General features: G+C 41.3%; 1 protein-coding gene across 1 annotated transcript in view; it reads right to left on the bottom strand.

Annotated features, from left to right (window-relative positions):
- The window catches only part of LOC306854958 (NACHT, LRR and PYD domains-containing protein 12-like), a 70,274-nt gene that overhangs the window by 10,638 nt on the left and 39,491 nt on the right, over positions 1 to 20,145 (bottom strand). The window contains exon 10 of the mRNA XM_079393279.1: positions 3,543 to 3,589. Within this exon, the coding sequence (XP_079249405.1) occupies positions 3,543 to 3,589 (47 nt within the window). The remainder of the gene's footprint in view (positions 1 to 3,542; positions 3,590 to 20,145) is intronic.

Below are 20,145 nucleotides of genomic sequence, written 5' to 3'. Positions count from 1 at the left end.
GTTGATTTATTTTTATGCAATTATGGGAAACTACATAACCCTAACAATTGAATAAATTTAATCAATTTGAAGTATCGCATGTGTTTTTAAAGGATTATATCATAATGTACTGTATATAGGCTAGAACAATCCAAGACCATTTACTTTAGGAATAGTTTCATTTTATTTATTTATAAGCATCTCCAAAAAAGTAGGCCTACTCAAAAAAAAAAAAATTCTTATAATCTAAAATCACTTGTGTTATGCAGTCATTGTATCATGCGAAGATTGACGTGCATGTCTTCCCACCTTCCCATTGAAAAAAAACAAAAAAACGGGTTTGCCACTCACTAAATGTAATGATGGGTCAGAGGCATGTGGATCCATTTGCAGCTTTATTAAAACAGTCTCGCAGTCAAACAAGCAGGGGTCGATCAACGGCGTCAGAGATAGAGTAAACAATAACCAGGCTAGAGTCGGGGCAGGCGGCAAACAGGGCACAGAGGATGATATGATGCAATAGCAGAGTCACAAAGGCAGGCGGCAGAGAATCACGAGTGGTGGAACAGTCCAAGATCATACACAGGGAAAATCAAACAACAGGAGATAAACGCTCAGAAATGTTAGCTGTGGCAAAACAAGACTTCACAAATGACAAGAGTCCCGTGGCAGTTTAAATAGGCTGGTTAAGGGGAAACACCTGTGAACTAATCAGTCCCAGGCATGGGGTGTATGGGAAATTAAGTCTGAAAACTAGTAATCCGGAGAGGGTGCCCTCCGGTGGTGATCAGAGAGGGGCACAGAGGCCTGATTCGTATTTCGTAACACTCAAACACGGGCACCTGCATGTCAATGAATAAACTCTAGGCCTAATCTATCAAGGTAAGATTTATATTTAATTTTATATTAGCCGGGTTACTGCTGCTTTTATCTAACTGGATATTTTGATCAATGTGATGCGGCTGGCGGACCGGCAGAGAGACTCGTCGTGAAGGCGAAAGTCCTAAGAGGGTGTTAAATGGGTAGGTACTACAATCTTCCTCACTGTATTTACAGACGAAATATATCAAACACCACTGCCTCTTTTCGTTTTCATTTAAACATTTTAATAGAACAATAGAATAAAGACCAAATATTACCTGTTACATTTATCCAAAACAAATTATATCTTATGTTTATCCACTAATAGAGACATCAGAGCCAGCGGCAAATGTCAGAAGGACGAGCCGAGGTTATGCTCCTCTCTTCGGGATACATGAGCACTGAGCGCCCGCTGATTGCATGGAGCTCACGTCTCCGAAATTGGCGAAGCGCATTTTCAAATAGGCGCTGTTTTTATAAATAAACCGCATATTTGAGTTTTAAACAACTACATTCTCAGCTGAAATACACGTGTCCAGTGTAGGCAGGCTTTAGCTGTTGCGTCGCAGTGCGTCTGGTGTAGACGCAGTGTATTCACCTATCGAGAAGAACCAAAGCAACCTCGGCGTCCGATCGCAGGCCTTCCGCTCCTTGAGTTCTTGAGTGCTGGAAAGCTGATCCGATATTTACACGGGTCCTACTTCTTGCCTTATCTATCCGCAGTGATTGTCCATCTCTATCTTTCTGTCGCTCGGCTCGGCTGTTCACTGAGCGCTCTCTCCTCCACATCACGAGTAGACACACCCCTTACTGCTGATTGCTGATTGTTTTGGTATGTGCGTCCCATTTGGGCCCATATAATGAAAATCTACATGGGCCCCACTTAGAGCCCACTATGGAGCCATCATGTGCCCCTATGGGCTAACACAAATGGGGCCCAAGTGGACAAAACCCACATGGGGCCCATGTGGAAATGTTGGCTGGGCTGTTTACCTGTGTTTTGATTCTTGCTTTTGTATTTTTGGATTGCCCTATCGTCTTGCCGTTTGGACTCTGTTCGCCCCTGCTTGTACTATTGCTTGTGTGCTCTGATTACCCCTCTTGTCAAGCCCTTTGGATATTATTTGCCAATCGACGACCCACGCATGCTCTTGGAATACTCTTGTGTCTTGCCCTCAACTTATCTGTTTACTGATGTTTGACCCTGCCTGTGTTTGACTATGTTTCTAAATAAAAGCTTGCACATTGATCCGTACGCATATTGACATGTCTGTGTGTTGTTTATGGTCATCTGCCTGTATAAGACACTGGTCCCTGTAATCCAGAGAACTGACATGCTTCGTGTATTGTAAAATGAGTGTGCTCAGACCCTATAAATCCCAATTATGTAATAGACGGGAACATTTCAGGAGGGGCATGACTGTCCTTGTGTAGTCTCGCGTAGCCAGACCTTCAGACTGACGGCTGAAGCTCTGGGAACTTTGGCTACTTTGAATGGCCAAGGCCTGCCCAAGAGGCCATATGACTGACAGGTAAAGCAGTCAATCACATTTCATTTTGTGCCGCGTCATGTTTAGGGGTGTGGAAATGTCGCCACAATAACAGACTGTTGTAAAACTCTCAGACATATTTTAAAGATTCTATTCCGCAAACTTTAAATATTTCACATACTTATGAAAATCAAGCGTTTAGTTGATCCTGACAAGCGCTTGTCGTCACAGTTGTAAACACGACGGCTTTCTTTTTTCGTGAGTGGGCTTGGCATCACGGCATCTTTGTTTCCGGGCGGAACATTAAAGACACACACGTCTCCCGGAAATCCTGTATAATTCAATCAATCCAATGACGATTTCGAAACTCCTGAAGTGTTTCCAGACAAGTGTGCCATATGCATCAGACGTTTAGCCAACGTTCAGTGGCGTGACGTCTGAGGCTGAAACTAGTCATTGTGTACCTCCAAAATGTCATATTGCCATATTATCGTGAAAGTCCTAAAGAGGGTGTTAAATGGGTAGGTATACGTTAAAATGCATGTATAGACTTTTATTCATTGTCTTGTATGTATTATTTTAATGTAACTTGCACACTTTCCGAGTAAAGCTGTGCTAACTGGTATTTTACTGGCAGACCGGCAATAAAACATGTCAGCATATATCTTCACACTAAATACACAAAATAATGATCTTTAAAAAAGCATCATATGACCCCTTTAAAGGCAGGGTAAACTATTTCTGGAAGCCAATGTTGATATTTGAAATCACCAAAACAAACACGCCCCTATTTTGATAGATCCGCCCCACATATACGTAGCCTACGCATGTTTTTTCCCCCAGACCTGTTGCTGTCTGCGTTTACATCGCAGTCTAAAGTACTGAGAAGATTAGGCAAATAGTCTGGTGACATAAAGTTAGGTTTGCGCGTGTTTCTCAATACCAAGTACTTATATTATCCGTTCTATGGTGTATAAAGAAAATTATAAGACAGATTTGTGTTCTTTAGATTAAAACATAATTTTGATCGTTTTACTGGGAAAGGTGTGTCACCTTAAACCACCATCCTACTAACACCATCCATCAAAGTCCTTCTAAAGCACAAAAACATTGAGTGTGTGTGTGAGAGAGAGAGAGAGAGAGAGAGAGAGTATGTGGGAGTGTGTGTATGTGTGAGTGTAAGTGTGTGACTGTGTGTGTGTGTAGACGTACATTTGTGTAGTCCTGCTTTAATCCTGGACTCTTCTCCATGATCCACACTATAAAACAAACACAGTGTCACATTCAATCAGTAAACAAACACAAAATCCAATTTTATTTTCAATCATGATTTTTGTTTCCACTGATTATAAAAACAAGATATATTATCCTGAAGATACTCAAGATAAAACAACATTACCTTATGCTTTAAACATACTAGCGATATTCAAAAGCATGCTAATCATGCTAGAAACATGCTAATGAAGTGCTAAAGTTGCTAGAATAGTACTAGCATCAGGGTTGTCAACTCACTCTTTCAGTCACTGTCTCTCGCTGAGCGAGTGAATTTCACACCAAATAACAAATCTGCTAATAGGACTTGCCCACTGGACATGTTTGGTTCCACACAGAGGCTGAACTGGGCCTTTACCATGAAGCTATAATCTGTAAGTAATGTAATTAAATATACATTAAATTAAATTCAAAATAAACAAAATGCAAAGGCCGTTTACACATAGAAAATCAGATTAAATTCCCCGAAAGAGTGGTGTCGTGGGTAAGTACAGGGTCTTGTTAATTCAGTATTTGACGTGACTGACGCGAGTTCGAATACTTGTTTTCCCGATCCTGACAGACAAGCAACATGCATTAACTACAATATGTGACCAAAATAAAAATAAATAAATACAAACTCGATTCCAAAAAAGTTGGGACACTGTACAAATTGTGAATAAAAAAGGAATGCAATAATTTACAAATCTCATAAACTTATATTTTATTCACAATAGAACATAGATAACATATCAAATGTTGAAAGTGAGACATTTTGAAATGTCATTTTGGATTTCATGAGAGCTACACATTCCAAAAAAGTTGGGACAGGTAGCAATAAGAGGCCGGACAAGTTAAATGTACATATAAGGAACAGCTGGAGGACCAATTTGCAACTTATTAGTTCAATTGGCAACATGACTGGGTATAAAAAGAGCCTCTCAGAGTGGCAGTGTCTCTCAGAAGTCAAGATGGGAAGAGAATCACCAATTCCTCCAATGCTGTGGAGAAAAATAGTGGAGCAATATCAGAAAGGAAGAAAATTTTCAGAGAAAAATTGCAAAGAGTTTGAAGTTATCATCATCTACAGTGCATAATATCATCCAAAGATTCAGAGAATCTGGAACAATCTCTGTGCGTAAGGGTCAAGGCCGGAAAACCATACTGGATGCCCGTGGTCTTCGGGCCCTTAGACGGCACTGCATCACATACAGGAATGCTACTGTAATGGAAATCACAACATGGGCTCAGGAATACTTCCAGAAAACATCGTCGGTGAACACAATCCACCGCACCATTCGCCGTTGCCGGCTACAGCTCTATAGGTCAAAAAAGAAGCCATATCTAAACATGATCCAGAAGCGCAGGCATTTTCTCTGGGCCAAGGCTTATTTAAAATGGACTGTGGCAAAATGGAAAACTGTTCGGATGAAGATAAAACAAATGAAAACAGTTTGCATTTTACAGCAAGTTTTAATCTCGGCCCTCTTTATTAGTCTCTTTTTCATGCCAATATGTTTAGAGAGCAAGCGTTTCCCTTTTGTTCAGTACAGACAGCTACTGATTGTTAATGTGTGTAACCTAACGGTTAACCTAACTTAATTACTTTTTTTGTACAAGTTCAAGTTTCATTGTTCAAAACACCTGTAGTAGCACAACAGTTTACATTTAATTAAGGTGAGACTAGATTAGACTGTAATACAAATAATTGAGTTTGCCAGGTGCATACAACATTTATGACAGGTCAGTTTGTTTATTTGACAATCCTATTTTGCACTGCAGCAATAAAACTGAAGTCAGATAAACAAACTGAGAAATGTTTCTTTTTAGTTAAAACAGATGTTGCCAAAGTTTTCTTTTGGGTACATAATTTGAAGTTGGAAAAAGGTACTAAATTTCAATATATCGCAATATATTTAAAATCACAATAATATTGTATCGTGATACAAGTATCGTGATAATATCGTATCATGCGGCCTTTGGTGATTCCTACCCCTACTATTGGCTGAGATGACAATTGTTTGAACTAATCTGGGCATGGATGGTGGGACTAGGCATCAACAGTCATTCCTGTTTGGCTCAGAGGAACAAACCACATGAGCTCCCTTCACAAATCAAAGCAGCAGATTTTGATGATGCTTCTAGGCACACTACGCAGCCTCTGAATGTCCGGATTAGCGGTTCAAAAGAACAGTAGTTCTGGCTTTATTCTATGTATGCGCACCAGAGCATTCATCCAACACTAATTTAACATGTCAATATCTATATGAAAGGATAGCCACTGTATTTGTAGTAAAATTTTGACTGACAAAATCAGCCAGTGTGAAGACGATTCAAATTACGTGAACAGAGTTCTATTTTGAATCATCTTGTTGCAGGAGAGGGGAAATAAGAGTTATCACTTTAAGACCACTATCTATGGGTGTTGTAGTCCAGAGTGAAATGTATTAGGAGTAGTGTAGTTCATTGTATCTGCATGCAAGAGTAAAATGGCATGCATCGGCTAGCTTTGTCCCTCTCATCATTGCACTAACATGAACTAATGAGCTGTTAAGCTGCCACTGGGGAGTGATGAAGCAGAGAAAGTAACATTCTTCTACTTTTTATTCATTGAAGAATCCTTTATTTTTGTAATGAAAACGGTGTTAAGAAGACTTTTTATTTGCAATCATTTATTTTTTGCTCTCGACCACTGTTTGTTTGATTGAGTAACAAAGACACACACACACAATAGGGTTGGGTACATCCGTGAAAGGTGGACATGTCCCAGTCACTTGCAAATTATGCACATAGCACATACATAGTCACATAACAGTCTATTCAATCACTAATCTGTAAATACAGCAAGCCAATTTTCAACCGAATGCAAAAAAATTATTCAGAGTAGCATCCATGACCCTCACAAAAACCCCTACAAATACTACAGGTGCATCTCAATAAATTAGAATGTCGAGGAGAAGTTCATTTATTTCAGTAATTCAACTCAAATTGTGAAACTCGTGTATTAAATAATTTTTTTTTTTTTTGTGAATTGTTTTTTTAGTGAATTGTTGGCCTTCTGGGAAGTATGTTAATTTACTGTATATGTACTCAATACTTGGTAGGGGCTCCTTTTGCGTTAATTACTGCCTCAATTCGGCGTGGCATGGAGGTGATCAGTTTGTGGCAGTGCTGAGGCGGTATGGAAGCCCAGGTTTCTTTGACAGTGGCCTTCAGCTCATCTGCATTTTTTGGTCTCATTTCTCATCTTCCTCTTGACAATACCAGATTCTCTATGGGGTTCAGGTCTGGTGAGTTTGCTGGCCAGTCAAGCACACCAACACCATGGTCATTTAACCAACTTTTGGTGCTTTTGGTAGTGTGGGCAGGTGCAAAATCCTGCTGGAAAATGAAATCAGCATCTTTAAAAAGCTGGTCAGCAGAAGGAAGCATGAAGTGCTCCAAAATTTCTCGGTAAACGGGTGCAGTGACTTTGGTTTTCAAAAAACACAATGGACCGACACCAGCAGATAACATTGCACCCCAAATCATCACAGACTGTGGAAACTTAACATTGGATTTCATGCAACTTGGTCTATGAACTTCTCCACCCTTCCTCCTAGGACCTTGGTTTCCAGATGAAATACAAAACTTGCTCTCATCTGAAAAGAGGACTTTGGACCACTGTGCAACAGTCCAGTTCTTCTTCTCCTTAACCCAGGTAAGACGCCTCTGACATGTCTGTGGTTCAGGAGTGGTTTAACAAGAGGAATATGACAACTGTAGCCAAATTCCTTGACACGTCTGTGTGTGGTGGCTCTTGATGCCTTGACCCCAGCCTCAGTCCATTCCTTGTGAAGTTCACCCACATTCTTGAATCGATTTTGCTTGACAATCCTCATAAGGCTGCGTGAGGTTCTCTCGGTTGGTTGTGCATCTTTTTCATCCACACTTTTTCCTTCCACTCAACTTTGTTAACATGCTTGGATACAGCACTCTGTGAACAGCCAGCTTCTTTGGCAGTGAATGTTTGTGGCTTACTCTCCCTTGTGAAGGGTGTCAATGGTTGTCTTCTGGACAACTGTCAGATCACCAACCAAACTGAGAGACCATTTTGAAGGCTCAGGAAACCTTTGCAGGTGTTTTGAGTTGATTAGCTGATTGGCATGTCACCATATTCTAATTTGTTGAGATAGTGAATTGGTGGGTTTTTGTTAAATGTGAGCCTAAATCATCACAATTAAAAGAACCAAAGACTTAAACTACTTAAGTCTGTGTGCACTGAATTTATTTAATACGAGTTTCACAATTTGAGTTGAATTACTGAAATAAATGAACTTTTCCATGACATTCTAATTTATTGAGATACACCTGTACATATGAATGGGCCTACAGCCACAGTTTTAAGAAGTAATCGCTTATTTATTTGGTATGAAATACTGACATTTATAAACAAGCATTTTGGCACACCCGGCTGAGTGGCATTGTTTAAAATAGGGTTTTAATTCTGACATGTTTAGTTAGCTTTGGATGAGTGCGCCGGCACATTTACTTAGATTATTTTCTCACAATAGCGTAAGAATTTAAATACTTTTTAGTATTTTTTTAGTCATAAGAGTAGAACATCATTCATATACTTGTTTAAATAGGCAGCTTAAAAGATCTTCAATAGATCACTGGAGCTATGTGATGTCCCCTCATGCTTCAAACGCTTCACCATCATCCCCATCCTAAAGAAACCCAAAATTACAGACCTGTGGTTCTAACGTCTGTGGCCATGAAATCATTTGAAAGACTGGTTTTGGCTTATCTGAAGGCCTCCACTGGACCCTTACTGGACGTCCTGCAGTTTGCCTACAGAGCAAACAGGTCTGTGCATGATGCAGTCAACATGGGACTGCATTACATACTGCAACACCTGGACAGACCAGGGACTAATGTGAGGATCCTGTTCATAGACTTTAGCTCCGCTTTTAACACCATCATCCCAGACACCCTTCACCCAGCTCTCCGTCCCCACCTCCGTCTGTCAGTGGATCAACAGCTTTCTGACAGACAGGCAGCAGCCAGTGAGGCTGGGAAAATACACATCCAGCACTCGTACCATCAGCACTGAAGCTCCTCAGGGCTGCGTTCTCTCCCCACTACTCTTCTCCCTCTACACCAACGACTGCACATCTAAAGACCCCTCTGTCAAGCTCCTGAAGTTTGCAGACGACACCACACTGATCGGCCTCATCTATGACGGTGACGAGTCTGCTTACAGACAGGAGCTTAAGAAGCTGGCTGTCTGGTGCAGTCTTAACAACCTGGAGCTCAACACGCTCAAAACTGTGGAGATGATAGTGGACTTCAGGAGAAACTGAACTGAGTGCTCTCCCCCCACTCACCATCATGAACAGCACTGTGACTGCAGTGGAGTCATTCAGATTCCTGGGCACCACCATCTCCTGAAGTGGGACAATCAAATTGAGTCCATTGTGAAAAAGGCCCAGCAGAGGCTGTACTTCCTTCGCCAGCTGAGGAAGTTCAACCTGCCACAGGACTTGGTGGAACAGTTACCAAATCTGACCTCAGAAGACTACGGAGGGTAGTCCGGACTGCTGAGTGAATCATTGGTGCAACCCTCCCCAGTCTCCAAGAAGTGTACTTATCCAGAGTGAGCAAAAGGGCTGGTAAAATCACTCTGGACCCCTCACATCCAGCACACAACCTCTTTGAACTGTTACCGTCTGGTTGACGCTACAGAGCTTTGAGAACCAGAACGACCAGGAAGGCAATCCATCTCATGAACACTTGACAATAAATGCAGAGCACACAACTCTATCATACATTATTTATTCACCACACATACTTATTTATTTATTCATTTTAAATTTGCACATATCAGACCTGTACACAAATTGTCTATATTATATATTGTGTTTTGTACATTGCCTATTTGTATATTATTCTTTTATTGTCTGTGTCCTGTCCTGTTGCTGTCTTTCTGTTGCACTGTAGAGCTTCTGTCACTACAACAAATTCCTCGTATGTGTAAACATACCTGGCCAATACAGCTCACTCTGATTCTGATTCTGAAATGTGGAATTTAAACGAACAGTGTCAAATCGAAAACAAAATATAAAACTGTATGAAAATATGCATGATTGGACAACAGTTACATCACTCAAATCGTTGTAATTGACTTAACTTTCAGTAATATTAATTAAATAAATAAGTGGGTGACTTTAGTAGGCTATATGGGCCATTCTACAGAATTGGTGCAAACTACTATCTCACAACCAAAAAACACATTTAAAGTCGGCATGAAACGGAAGTTACGACTGTCTTTTTTTCTCTACTGTGACGTGTATCTGAGTGAAACGGCATCTGAAATGAGAGGGCGGGACTTGATTTCGTCCTTCGGGAATTGATTGGATCATTGAAAGTTGGGGCGTTACTAACAAAATGGAGGCAGATCTGAAATCCCAGTTTGCAGTTAGTGGTGGGGGATATCTCGCCACTGTAGTGATGGGATTTATGGCTCTTTGAGGGGATCCGGATCTTGGCGATCCGTTCCTTTCAAAGAGCCGTTCAAAAGAACGGCTCTTTTGGCTCTTTTTAAATATTTAGTCAGTTTTAAGAAGCCAGCTTGGGGGCATCTCAGTTTATCCTGGAAATAATCACTGGGAGGAATGATGAGGTGAGATTTGTAGTCAAATAATTAAAACTCAGGTATCACACACCAATATCTGAGTTTGAATTATTCTTAAATATTGATTATTGCATCATGTGACGGCAGCGTGCACAAGTCATGGCTCCGCTCCTACCCAATGACAGAGGCACGCAGGTTTTTTTTCCACTGGAGTACTCATGTGAAGGATGCGTGCACAACAATCATCATGCTGTTAGGCAGTAGCACCCCTGCGCTGGGTGCGCCCGTGCCCCTATGGGGCCATTCACATAACACTTGCTGTAACTCTGTTACAAGATTTATTTACTAAGAAAAGTAAAAAACGCCGCAGTGTTTGGGTGCACCCCATACTTCAAAAACGCTGCTGAGGTTTCAAAGTAACGGAAAAGGTGAGGAAGCTGATTGGTTGGTTCTTGTCACATGACCTGCGGTGCGCTTGCGGCATTCTGAAAAGTTGAGATGTTTTTATCTCGATGCGGCGCGGACGCGCCTGGAAAAAACGAGCGCGTCGCACCGCGACCGCGACGCTTCCATTATGAGCGCGCATACCGCGAGTCTCCATTTGAAATAACGAACTTGAGCGCGTAAAAGACGCGATATGTGAGCGGCCCCTATAACTGTTCTGTCTCGCGGAGGAGCTAATTTGTGTGCATCTGTGTGAAACACGCATAGGAAAAAAAAGAACGACAGAAAGAACGGCTCCCCCCCAGCCGCGACTCGGCTCCCATCGTTCATGTTTATGAGCCGTTCAAAAGAATCGGTTCGTTCGTGAACGTCACAACTCTACGCCACTGGATTTACCGCCAACACTCAAGCATGAATGTTTTATTTATTAGGGTTGACGACCATGATCAACAGCACAAAACATGCCTAAACAGCACACACACAAGCGCGCGCGCGAGAGAGAAAGAGACAGAGATTGCCTGAATGACTGAGCGCGTCCTCCATCAGGTTAAGTCATATTCATGAAACAAATTAGTTTGCGATGTCCTTAGAGTAATGTTGTCGTAATATCTTAATATCTTTTCAGTGTTTATGGGTAACGTACTCCCTCATGACTCCCTCATGACAAAACATTGTTTACCGGGAGCCAGAGCACAAATTTAAAAGTGCTGGCTAATGCTAAACATAAATTCAGTAAGATTGTTATCCACGCTGGCGCTAATGATGTTCGACTTTGCTAGTCGGAGATCACTAAAAATAATGTTAAAGAGGTGTGTGAACTTGCAAGTACGCTGTCAGACACTGTAATATGCTCTGGCCTCCTCCCTGCTTACCGGAGTGATGAGATTCATAGCAGACTGCTGTCACTCAATGGCTGGATGTCTAAGTGGTTCCCGCAGAATAACATAGGTTTTATAGACCATTGGACGAGTTTTTGGGGCAGACCTGACCTGTTGAAAAGAGATGGTGTTCATCCGTCCTGGAGTGGTGCCGCTCTTCTCTCTAAAAATATGGCACATAGTCTTAGAGTTCGTACTTGACTAACTGGGGCCCAGGTCAGGAAGCAGACAGACTGGCTAAACCGACCGTCTGCTAGCCGCCTCACGTCACAGGACTTAATTCTCAGAGACTCCTTCACCTAGATATCACACTATAGAGATTGTGATCCTCTCTAAAACCAAATTAAGAGTAACAATTTAATTGATGTTCAACAAATATTTTTTTTTACAATACAGAGAAACAAGCTTACTGAATATCAGGTCCCTTTCTACAAAAGCACTTTTTGTAAACGATTTGGTCAATGATAATAACCTAGATTTGCTCAGAAACATGGCTAAAACCAGATGAATACATTACTTTAAATGAGTCTAGTACCCTCCAAGATTACTGCTATAAAAATGAGCCACGTCCAAAAGGAAAGGGGGAGGAATTGCTACAATTTATAGCAATATTCTCAGTATTTCTCAGAGGGCAGGCTTTAAGTCTAACTCGTTTGAAGTTATGGTGCGGCGTATAACATTATCTAGAGAAACACGTGTTAGTGATAAATCCCCTGTGATGTTTGTACTGGCTACTTTATACAGGCCACCAGGGCACCACACAGACTTTAGTACTAACTCAAAAATCAGCAAATTTTTTAATAAAGTCTTAATTGTTGGGCGATTTTAATATCCATGTCAATAATGAAAAAGATCCATTAGGATCAGGTTTCATAGACATTCTGAAATCTATTGGGGTTACACAACATGTTTCAGGACCTACTCATTGTCAAAATCATATTCTAGATTTAATACTGTCACATGGAGTTGATGTTAGTAGTGTTGAATTTCTGCAGCAGAGCGATGATATCTCAGATCATTATCTAGTCTTGTTTAAACTCCATATAGCTACAACTGTAAATTCTACTCCTTGTTACAAGTATGGTAGAACCATCACTTCTACCACAAAAGACTGCTTTATAAGTAATCTTCCTGATGTATCTCAATTCCTCAGCATTTCCAACAACACAGACAAACTTGATGATGTAACAGAAACTATGGACTCTCTCTTTTCTAGCACTTTAGATACAGTTGCTCCTTTAGGCTTAAGGATAATCATAGAAAACAGTCTGACTCTGTGATATAATAAGCACACTCGCACCTTAAAGAGAGCAGCCCGGAAAATGGAGCGCAGATGGAGGAAAACAAAACTAGAGGTATTTTGTATAACTTGGCGGGAAAGTATACAGAAAAGCATTAAAAAACGCTAGATCTGATTACTTTTCATCTCTTCTAGAAGAAAACAAACATAACCCCCGGTATTTATTCAATACAGTCACTAAATTAACGAAAAATAAAGCATCAACAGGTGTTGGCATTTCCCAAGACCACAGCAGTAATGACTTTATGAACTACTTTACTTCCAAGATCGATTCTATCAGAGATAAAATTGTAACCATGCAGCCGTCAGTTACAGTATGGCATCAGATAGTGCACCATATATCCCCTGAGGAACAATTCCACTCATTCTCTACTATAGGAGAGGAAGAATTGTATAAACTTGTTAAATCATCTAAACCAACAACATGTATGTCAGACCCTATTCCATCTAAACTACTAAAAGAGCTGCTTCCAGAAGTCATAGATCCTCTTTTGGCTATTATTAATTCATCATTGTCATTAGGATATGTCCCCAAAACTTGACCCCAAAGATCTAGTTAATTACAGACCGATCTCAAATTTTTACTTCTTAGAGAAAAATGGTATCTGTGAGGAATTCCAGTCAGAATTTAGACCACATCATAGTACTGAGACTGCTCTCATTAGAGTTACAAATGACCTGCTTCCATCATCAGATCGTGGTTGTATCTTTTTATTAGTTCTACTTAGCGCTGCGTTCGACACTATCGACCACAACATTCTTTTAAATAGACTAGAACACTTGGTTGGCATTAGTGGAAGTGCCTTAGCATGGTTCAAATCATACTTATCTGAACGCCATCAGTTCGTAGCAGTGAATGAAGAGGTATCATATCGATCACAAGTGTAGTATGGAGTACCTGAAGGCTCAGTACTAGGGCTATTACTTTTCACGCTTTACATGTTACCCTTGGGAGATATTATCAGGAGACATGGTGTTAGCTTTCACTGTTATGCTGATGATACTCAGCTCTATATTTCTTCACAGCCCAGTGAAACACACCAAATTGAGAAACCAATGGAATGCATAGTCGATATAAAAAAACGGATGACGAGTAACTTCTTAATGCTAAATTCTGAAAAAACAGGTGTTAATTATTGGACCTAAAAACCCCACATGTAATAACCTAGAACACTGTCTAACACTTGACGGCTGCTCTGTCAATTCTTTTTCATCAGTTAGGAACCTAGGTGTGCTGTTTGATAGCAATCTTTCATTTGAAAGCCATGTTTCTAGCATCTGTAAAACTGCATTTTTCCATCTCAAAAACATATCTAAATCGTGACCTATGCTCTCAACGTCTAATTCAGAAATACTAATTCATGCGTTTATGACCTCAAGGTTAGACTATTGTAATGATTTATTGGGTGGTTGTTCTGCACGCTTGATCAACAAACTACAGCTGGTCCAAAATGCAGCAGCTAGAGTCCTTACTAGAACCAGGAAGTATGACCATATTAGCCCGGTTCTGTCAACACTGTACTGGCTCCCTATCAAACATCGTATAGATTTTAAAATCTTGTTAATTACCTATAAAGCCATGAATGGCTTAGCTCCTCAGTACTTGAGCGAGCTCTTATCACATTATAGTCCTCCACGTCCGCTGCGTTCTCAAAAGTCTGGCCGTTTGATAATACCTAGAATATCAAAATCGACTGCGGGCGGCAGATCCTTTTCCTATTTAGCACCCAAACTCTGGAACAATCTACCTAATACTGTTCGGGAGGCAGACACACTCTGTCAGTTTAAATCTAGATTAAAGACACATTTCCTTAACCTGGCGTACACAAAACACAGTAATACGCTTCTATTATTCAAATCCGTTAAAGGATTGTTAGGCTGCATTAATTAGATCAACCGGAACCGGGGACACTCCCCATAACACACAATGTACTCATTACACTGTAAGAAGAATGGCATCTACGCTAATATTTGTCTGTTTCTTTCTTATTCTGTTTCTCAATCCATGTCCGGATCAGATGGTGGATCGTCGCCGGGAGATGATGTATGTGGCCCTGATCGTAGACGGAGGCCGGACACCTGGATGAGCCCCGGGGACATATCCCTAGTGAAGACCTCGACTAAAAATACAATAAAACTAAAAATATAATAAAATAACAAACTACATAATACTATTATTGTTAGAAATTGCAACAATATAAAAATTAGGGATGGGTACCGAAACTCGGTATTTAATCGGTCTCGGGGCTAAATTATGAAAGACCGGAGTATCGATAAGCTCTGACGTTATCGGTACCTCTGTCGGTATTGGAGAAATTAAGAAAACACACATTTATTGTTGCTCTCTCTCTCTCTCTCTCTCTCTATATATATATATATAAATAATGTCGCCAGCTGTTTTTATGTGCAATAATATTCAAACATTTATCTATGATGCATTTTTGCTATGCGCAATTCAGAAGTCAGATCGCGCTCACGCGGGGGAGCTTCAGCACATGCAACATGAAAGTCCTGTTTAATTATGATAGAAGAGAGAACCAACTATTCAAACATCTGCTCACACTTTAGGCCTGTGGCTGTTATATTAAGCTAAGTATTTTTTTTTTTTTTTTCGATTTTGGCTTCCAAGGATTATAGCCGCATTTCTTCTAGCACAACTCCCTTCCCTTCATAGTGGCGCGGATTCGTTCCTCCGAACCAAAACTTAACATCTGAATCAGCTCAATCAGTGATTGTTATAAAATGCCGTCTTTACTGTTGCTACATTGCAGGACATATTTGATAGTAAAACGTTGAAAGTACAATCTGCACAAGTGATGCTCTTCCCCAGGCTGAAATGTGTGTGCGCGCGTGTGCCTGCGCGGCGGCGTGCTCCAAAACGGACAAGCAAAGTACACTTTGAGCTTCGGGCGCGTCGGAATAACACACAAAAATATGCCAAAAAATGCGTTGCGTGTCAGTATATTGTCTTAAAGTGTCAGACTGGAGCTTGAGCCATCAATGTTAATCAAAGAACAAAATGCAAAGAGAAAATCACCCACAGCTCTTAATCTGAACAACGTTATAGCTTTAATAAACATAAATCTATCAGTACATACAGTGAAAACTATGCAGTGCTCATTTACATTTGATTACTTTTGTAACTATTACTTACCTGAACATTAATATTAGTAGACCTTCATGGAAAAATGAAAGCACTGTTTATTTCATTTCGTTTGTGTGTTTGTTTTATTGTATTTGTCAGTTTGTTTCTTTGTTCATGTTGTTACTGTATCTTATCTTATGTATATAAAACACTAAAAATACCTGCACACTGGTGCATTTACAAATTGATGAAGTGCAGGCATTTTTAGTGTTTTATATACATAAGATAAGATACTGTAAGAATATGAACAAAGAAACAAAGTAAAACAAAAAGTACCGATAAGAATACCGTTAAAGTACCGGATCGATAAGCAGTATCGATAAGAGTAGTAATACCGTTAAAACCTTAACGATACCCATCCCTAATAAAAATAGACATATAATAAATTTATACATTTAAAATTTTGATTAAGACAATAAGTAAAAAATACAAAATGCGAATATTCACCAGAAGAGACGGACGCTAGCTCGCGTAAGTGTTGTAAAACTTGTTTGCAGTTCTGTTGTTTAAATTATCTACTTGCTGCTAGGAAGGAATAATTTGTTTCCTACCTATTTCTATTGTGCATTTTGGTTAAGCTTCATTTGTTTGATCGCACTTACTGGTAATTAGAATAATTTGCGCCTCAGCTAAGAACAAGCCTGTGTAAATGGGCAATTGTGCGAAGTGTTTAAGTGTTTCGCCTTGAGCTAATAGCAGAACCCCTTGAAGGTTATTGGCTGGCCGATTTCAGAAGTTTTCACTTTGTTCTCCTAGACTGTATTTATTTGATGTCGGAGCGCTGACGCGGAAGCGTCTGCGGAAGCGTTCAGCCGTCGTGTTCAGCCTCCTCGTGTGAAGACGGACGAGTGTAAAGACAGACAACTTTTTCTTGCACAACTTTAACCGAGCACCGACACCAAGCACACACTTAGGTATCATTAGTATCTCCTCTCTCACGCTCTCATTTCCTCCCCTCTATCCTTCCACCTCTATCATGTGTTTCCAAACCATTTCGGTTCTCTCTCAAACACACTCTACCATCACACGCAGACGGCAACGTAATCCTGCTAACTTGCGCCCTATCTCTACATCTTCTACTACACCTCTTTCTTTCTCTGTGGGTCTCTGGAATTGTCATTCAGCTGTAAACATAGATGACTTTATTTCTGCTTTTTCCTTACAATCCACACTGAACATCTTGGGTTTGACTGAGACCTGGATTCGTCCAGAAGACTCATCAATCCCAGCTGCTCTCTCTCAAAATTTCTCTTTCACTCACACCCCAAGGCAAGTTGGCTGGGGTGGGGGAACTGGTCTGCTCATTTCAAACAATTGGAAATACTCAACCCACTCTCCCCAGGCAACCATAACTCATTTGAATCTCATGCCGCTGCTGTAACAGCTCCTATAAAACTACAGATTATGGTAATTTACTGTCCCCCTGGCCAAATTCTTGCTGCCTTCCTAGAGGAGCTGGACGGGCTGCTGTCCTCTTTCATGGAAGATGGCACTCCGCTCTTAGTCTTTGGCGATTTCAACATTCACCTTGACAAGCCTTATGCCACAGACTTCCATTCACTCCTAGCGTCATTTGATCTCAAACGCCTTACCACCACTAGCACGCACAAATCAGGCAACCAACTTGATCTAATTTACACACGCAATTGTACTACAGACAACATTCTGGTACAACCACTACATATCACGGACCATTTCTTCATTACATTTACTTTACATTTTGCTACCCAGGTGCCAACATGTCCCTTACCCGTTACTTTCAGACGTAACCTTCGATCCCTTTCCCCCTCCCTTCTTACCTCTGTAGTATCCTCCGCCCTTCCATCTCCTACCTATTTCTCATCTCTGGATGTGAATGCAGCTACTGACACTTTATGCTCTACCATAACCTCTTGTCTAGATGACATTTGTCCTCTCTCCTCCAGGCCAGCTCGGGCTGCCCCTTCTAACCCCTGGTTATCCGATGTTCTTCGTGAGCATCGGACCAAACTCAGAGCGGCAGAGAGAAAATGGCGTAAATCGAACGATCCGTCAGACCTGTGTAGGTATCAGTCTTTGGTTTCATCTTTCTCTACTGAAGTCTACACTGCCAAATCCTCATATTTCCACGAGAAGATCAACAGCGCTCCAGACTTGTGTAATCTCTTCAGAACATTTAATTCTCTCCTCTGTCCCCCTCCTCCAACCACTTCTATAACAGCTGATGACTTTGCCACTTTTTTCACAGACAAAACTAGTACAATCAGTAACCAGTTCTCACCTCCACACACAAAGGACCTCCAACCAACCACATCAACTGCTCAAACTCCCATCTTCTCCTTCTGTCCCCTCACCGAGGCGGAAGTATCCAAACTTCTCCTCTCCAGCCATCCGACAACATGTCCCCTTGACCCAATCCCCTCACACCTTCTCCAAGCAATCTCTCCCACACTCTTACCGGCATTCACCCACATTATCAACACATCTCTCCTCACAGGCATCTTCCCCACAGCGTTCAAGCAGGCTCGGGTAACCCCACTGCTCAAGAAACCTACACTAAACACTTATCTTTTAGAAAACTACAGGCCTGTCTCTCTCCTTCCATTTGTAGCAAAAACACTCGAACAAGTTGTCTTTAACCAGCTCTCATTGTTTCTCTCACGGCACAACAAACTGGATGCTAAACAGTCAGGTTTCAGGAGTGTTCATTCAACAGAGACTGCGCTACTCTCAGTCACTGAAGCCCTACGAACTGCAAAAGCCGAATCCAAACAATCAGTCCTCGTTCTGCTGGATCTTTCTGCACCCTCTCATCACTGGGCATCGCTGGGATTCCACTTCGCTGGTTCAAATCCTATCTCACCGGTAGGTCCTTCAGGGTGGCCTGGGGAGGGGAGGTATCCAAAGCACATCAACTGATCACTGGAGTTCCTCAGGGATCGGTTCTTGGACCCCTCCTCTTCTCCACATACACTACATCTCTGGGTCCCATCATACAGGCACATGGCTTCTCCTATCATTGCTACGCCGATGACACACAGCTCTATCTCTCTTTTCAACCGGACGATCCAACGGTAGCTGCACGGATCTAAAGCTGCCTGGCAAACATCTCGGCATGGATGAAAGAACATCAACTACAGCTCAACCTGGCAAAGACTGAACTTCTTGTCTTCACTGCCACTCCAACTCTACAGCACGACTTCACGATTCGGTTAGGCTCATCAATAATTACCCCATCAACGTCGGTCAGAAATCTTGGTGTAATCTTTGATGACAGCTGACCTTCAAAGAGCACATTGGAAAGACTGCTCGATCCTGCAGGTTTGCACTACACAACATCAGAAAGATCAGGCCCTTTCTGACAGAACATGCTGCGCAACTTCTTGTCCAGGCCCTTGTCATTTCTAGGCTGGACTACTGCAATGCTCTTCTGGCTGGACTTCCATCAAACACAATCAAACCTCTACAAATGATTCAGAATGCAGCGGCACGACTGGTCTTCAACGAGCCCAAAAGAGCCCATGTTACACCTCTCTTTATCTCCTTGCACTGGCTACCAGTTGCAGCTCGCATCAAGTTCAAGACGCTGACGCTTGCTTACAGAACGACCACAGGCTCAGCACCCTCCTACCTCCACTCACTCCTACGAATCTACACAGAAATACCCAAAATCACTCTCCAGATCATTCTCATTCACCATTCCGGGCTGGTGGAATAATCTTCCCACCCCTATCCAGAATGCTGGATCCCTGTCAGTCTTCAAGCAACAACTGAAAACTCTTTCGGCACTACCTGACTTCACCCTAAAAAAAAAAAAAAAAAAAAAAAACTTAATCTTTCCCTTTATCTTCCTCTCCTTCCCTAACTAGCTTGTACTTATTTGAACATGACTGAGATTTGGTATTAAGAGCACTTCCTCTGTCTGATTGCCTCTTCAAGATGAATCGCTTTATGTATTCCCCAATTGTAAGTCGCTTTGGATAAAAGCGTCTGCCAAATGACTAAATGTAAATGTATATGTATAAACAATAATATCCTGGCCAGAGGAGAACTGGCCCCCTGACTGAGCCTGGTTTCTCCCAAGGTTTTTTTTTCTCCATTCTATCACAGAGGGAGTTTTGGTTCCTTGCCGTCTCCTCTGGCTTGCTCAGTTGGGGACACTTAATTTCTAGCGATTATTGTCAATTTGATTTCACAGATAC

The sequence above is a fragment of the Barbus barbus genome, assembly GCF_936440315.1.
Source record: "Barbus barbus genome assembly, chromosome: 3".
Taxonomy (NCBI): Eukaryota; Metazoa; Chordata; class Actinopteri; order Cypriniformes; family Cyprinidae; genus Barbus; species Barbus barbus.
Note: the sequence above shows the minus strand (reverse complement) of the source record. Positions and strands in the feature narration are given on the sequence as shown.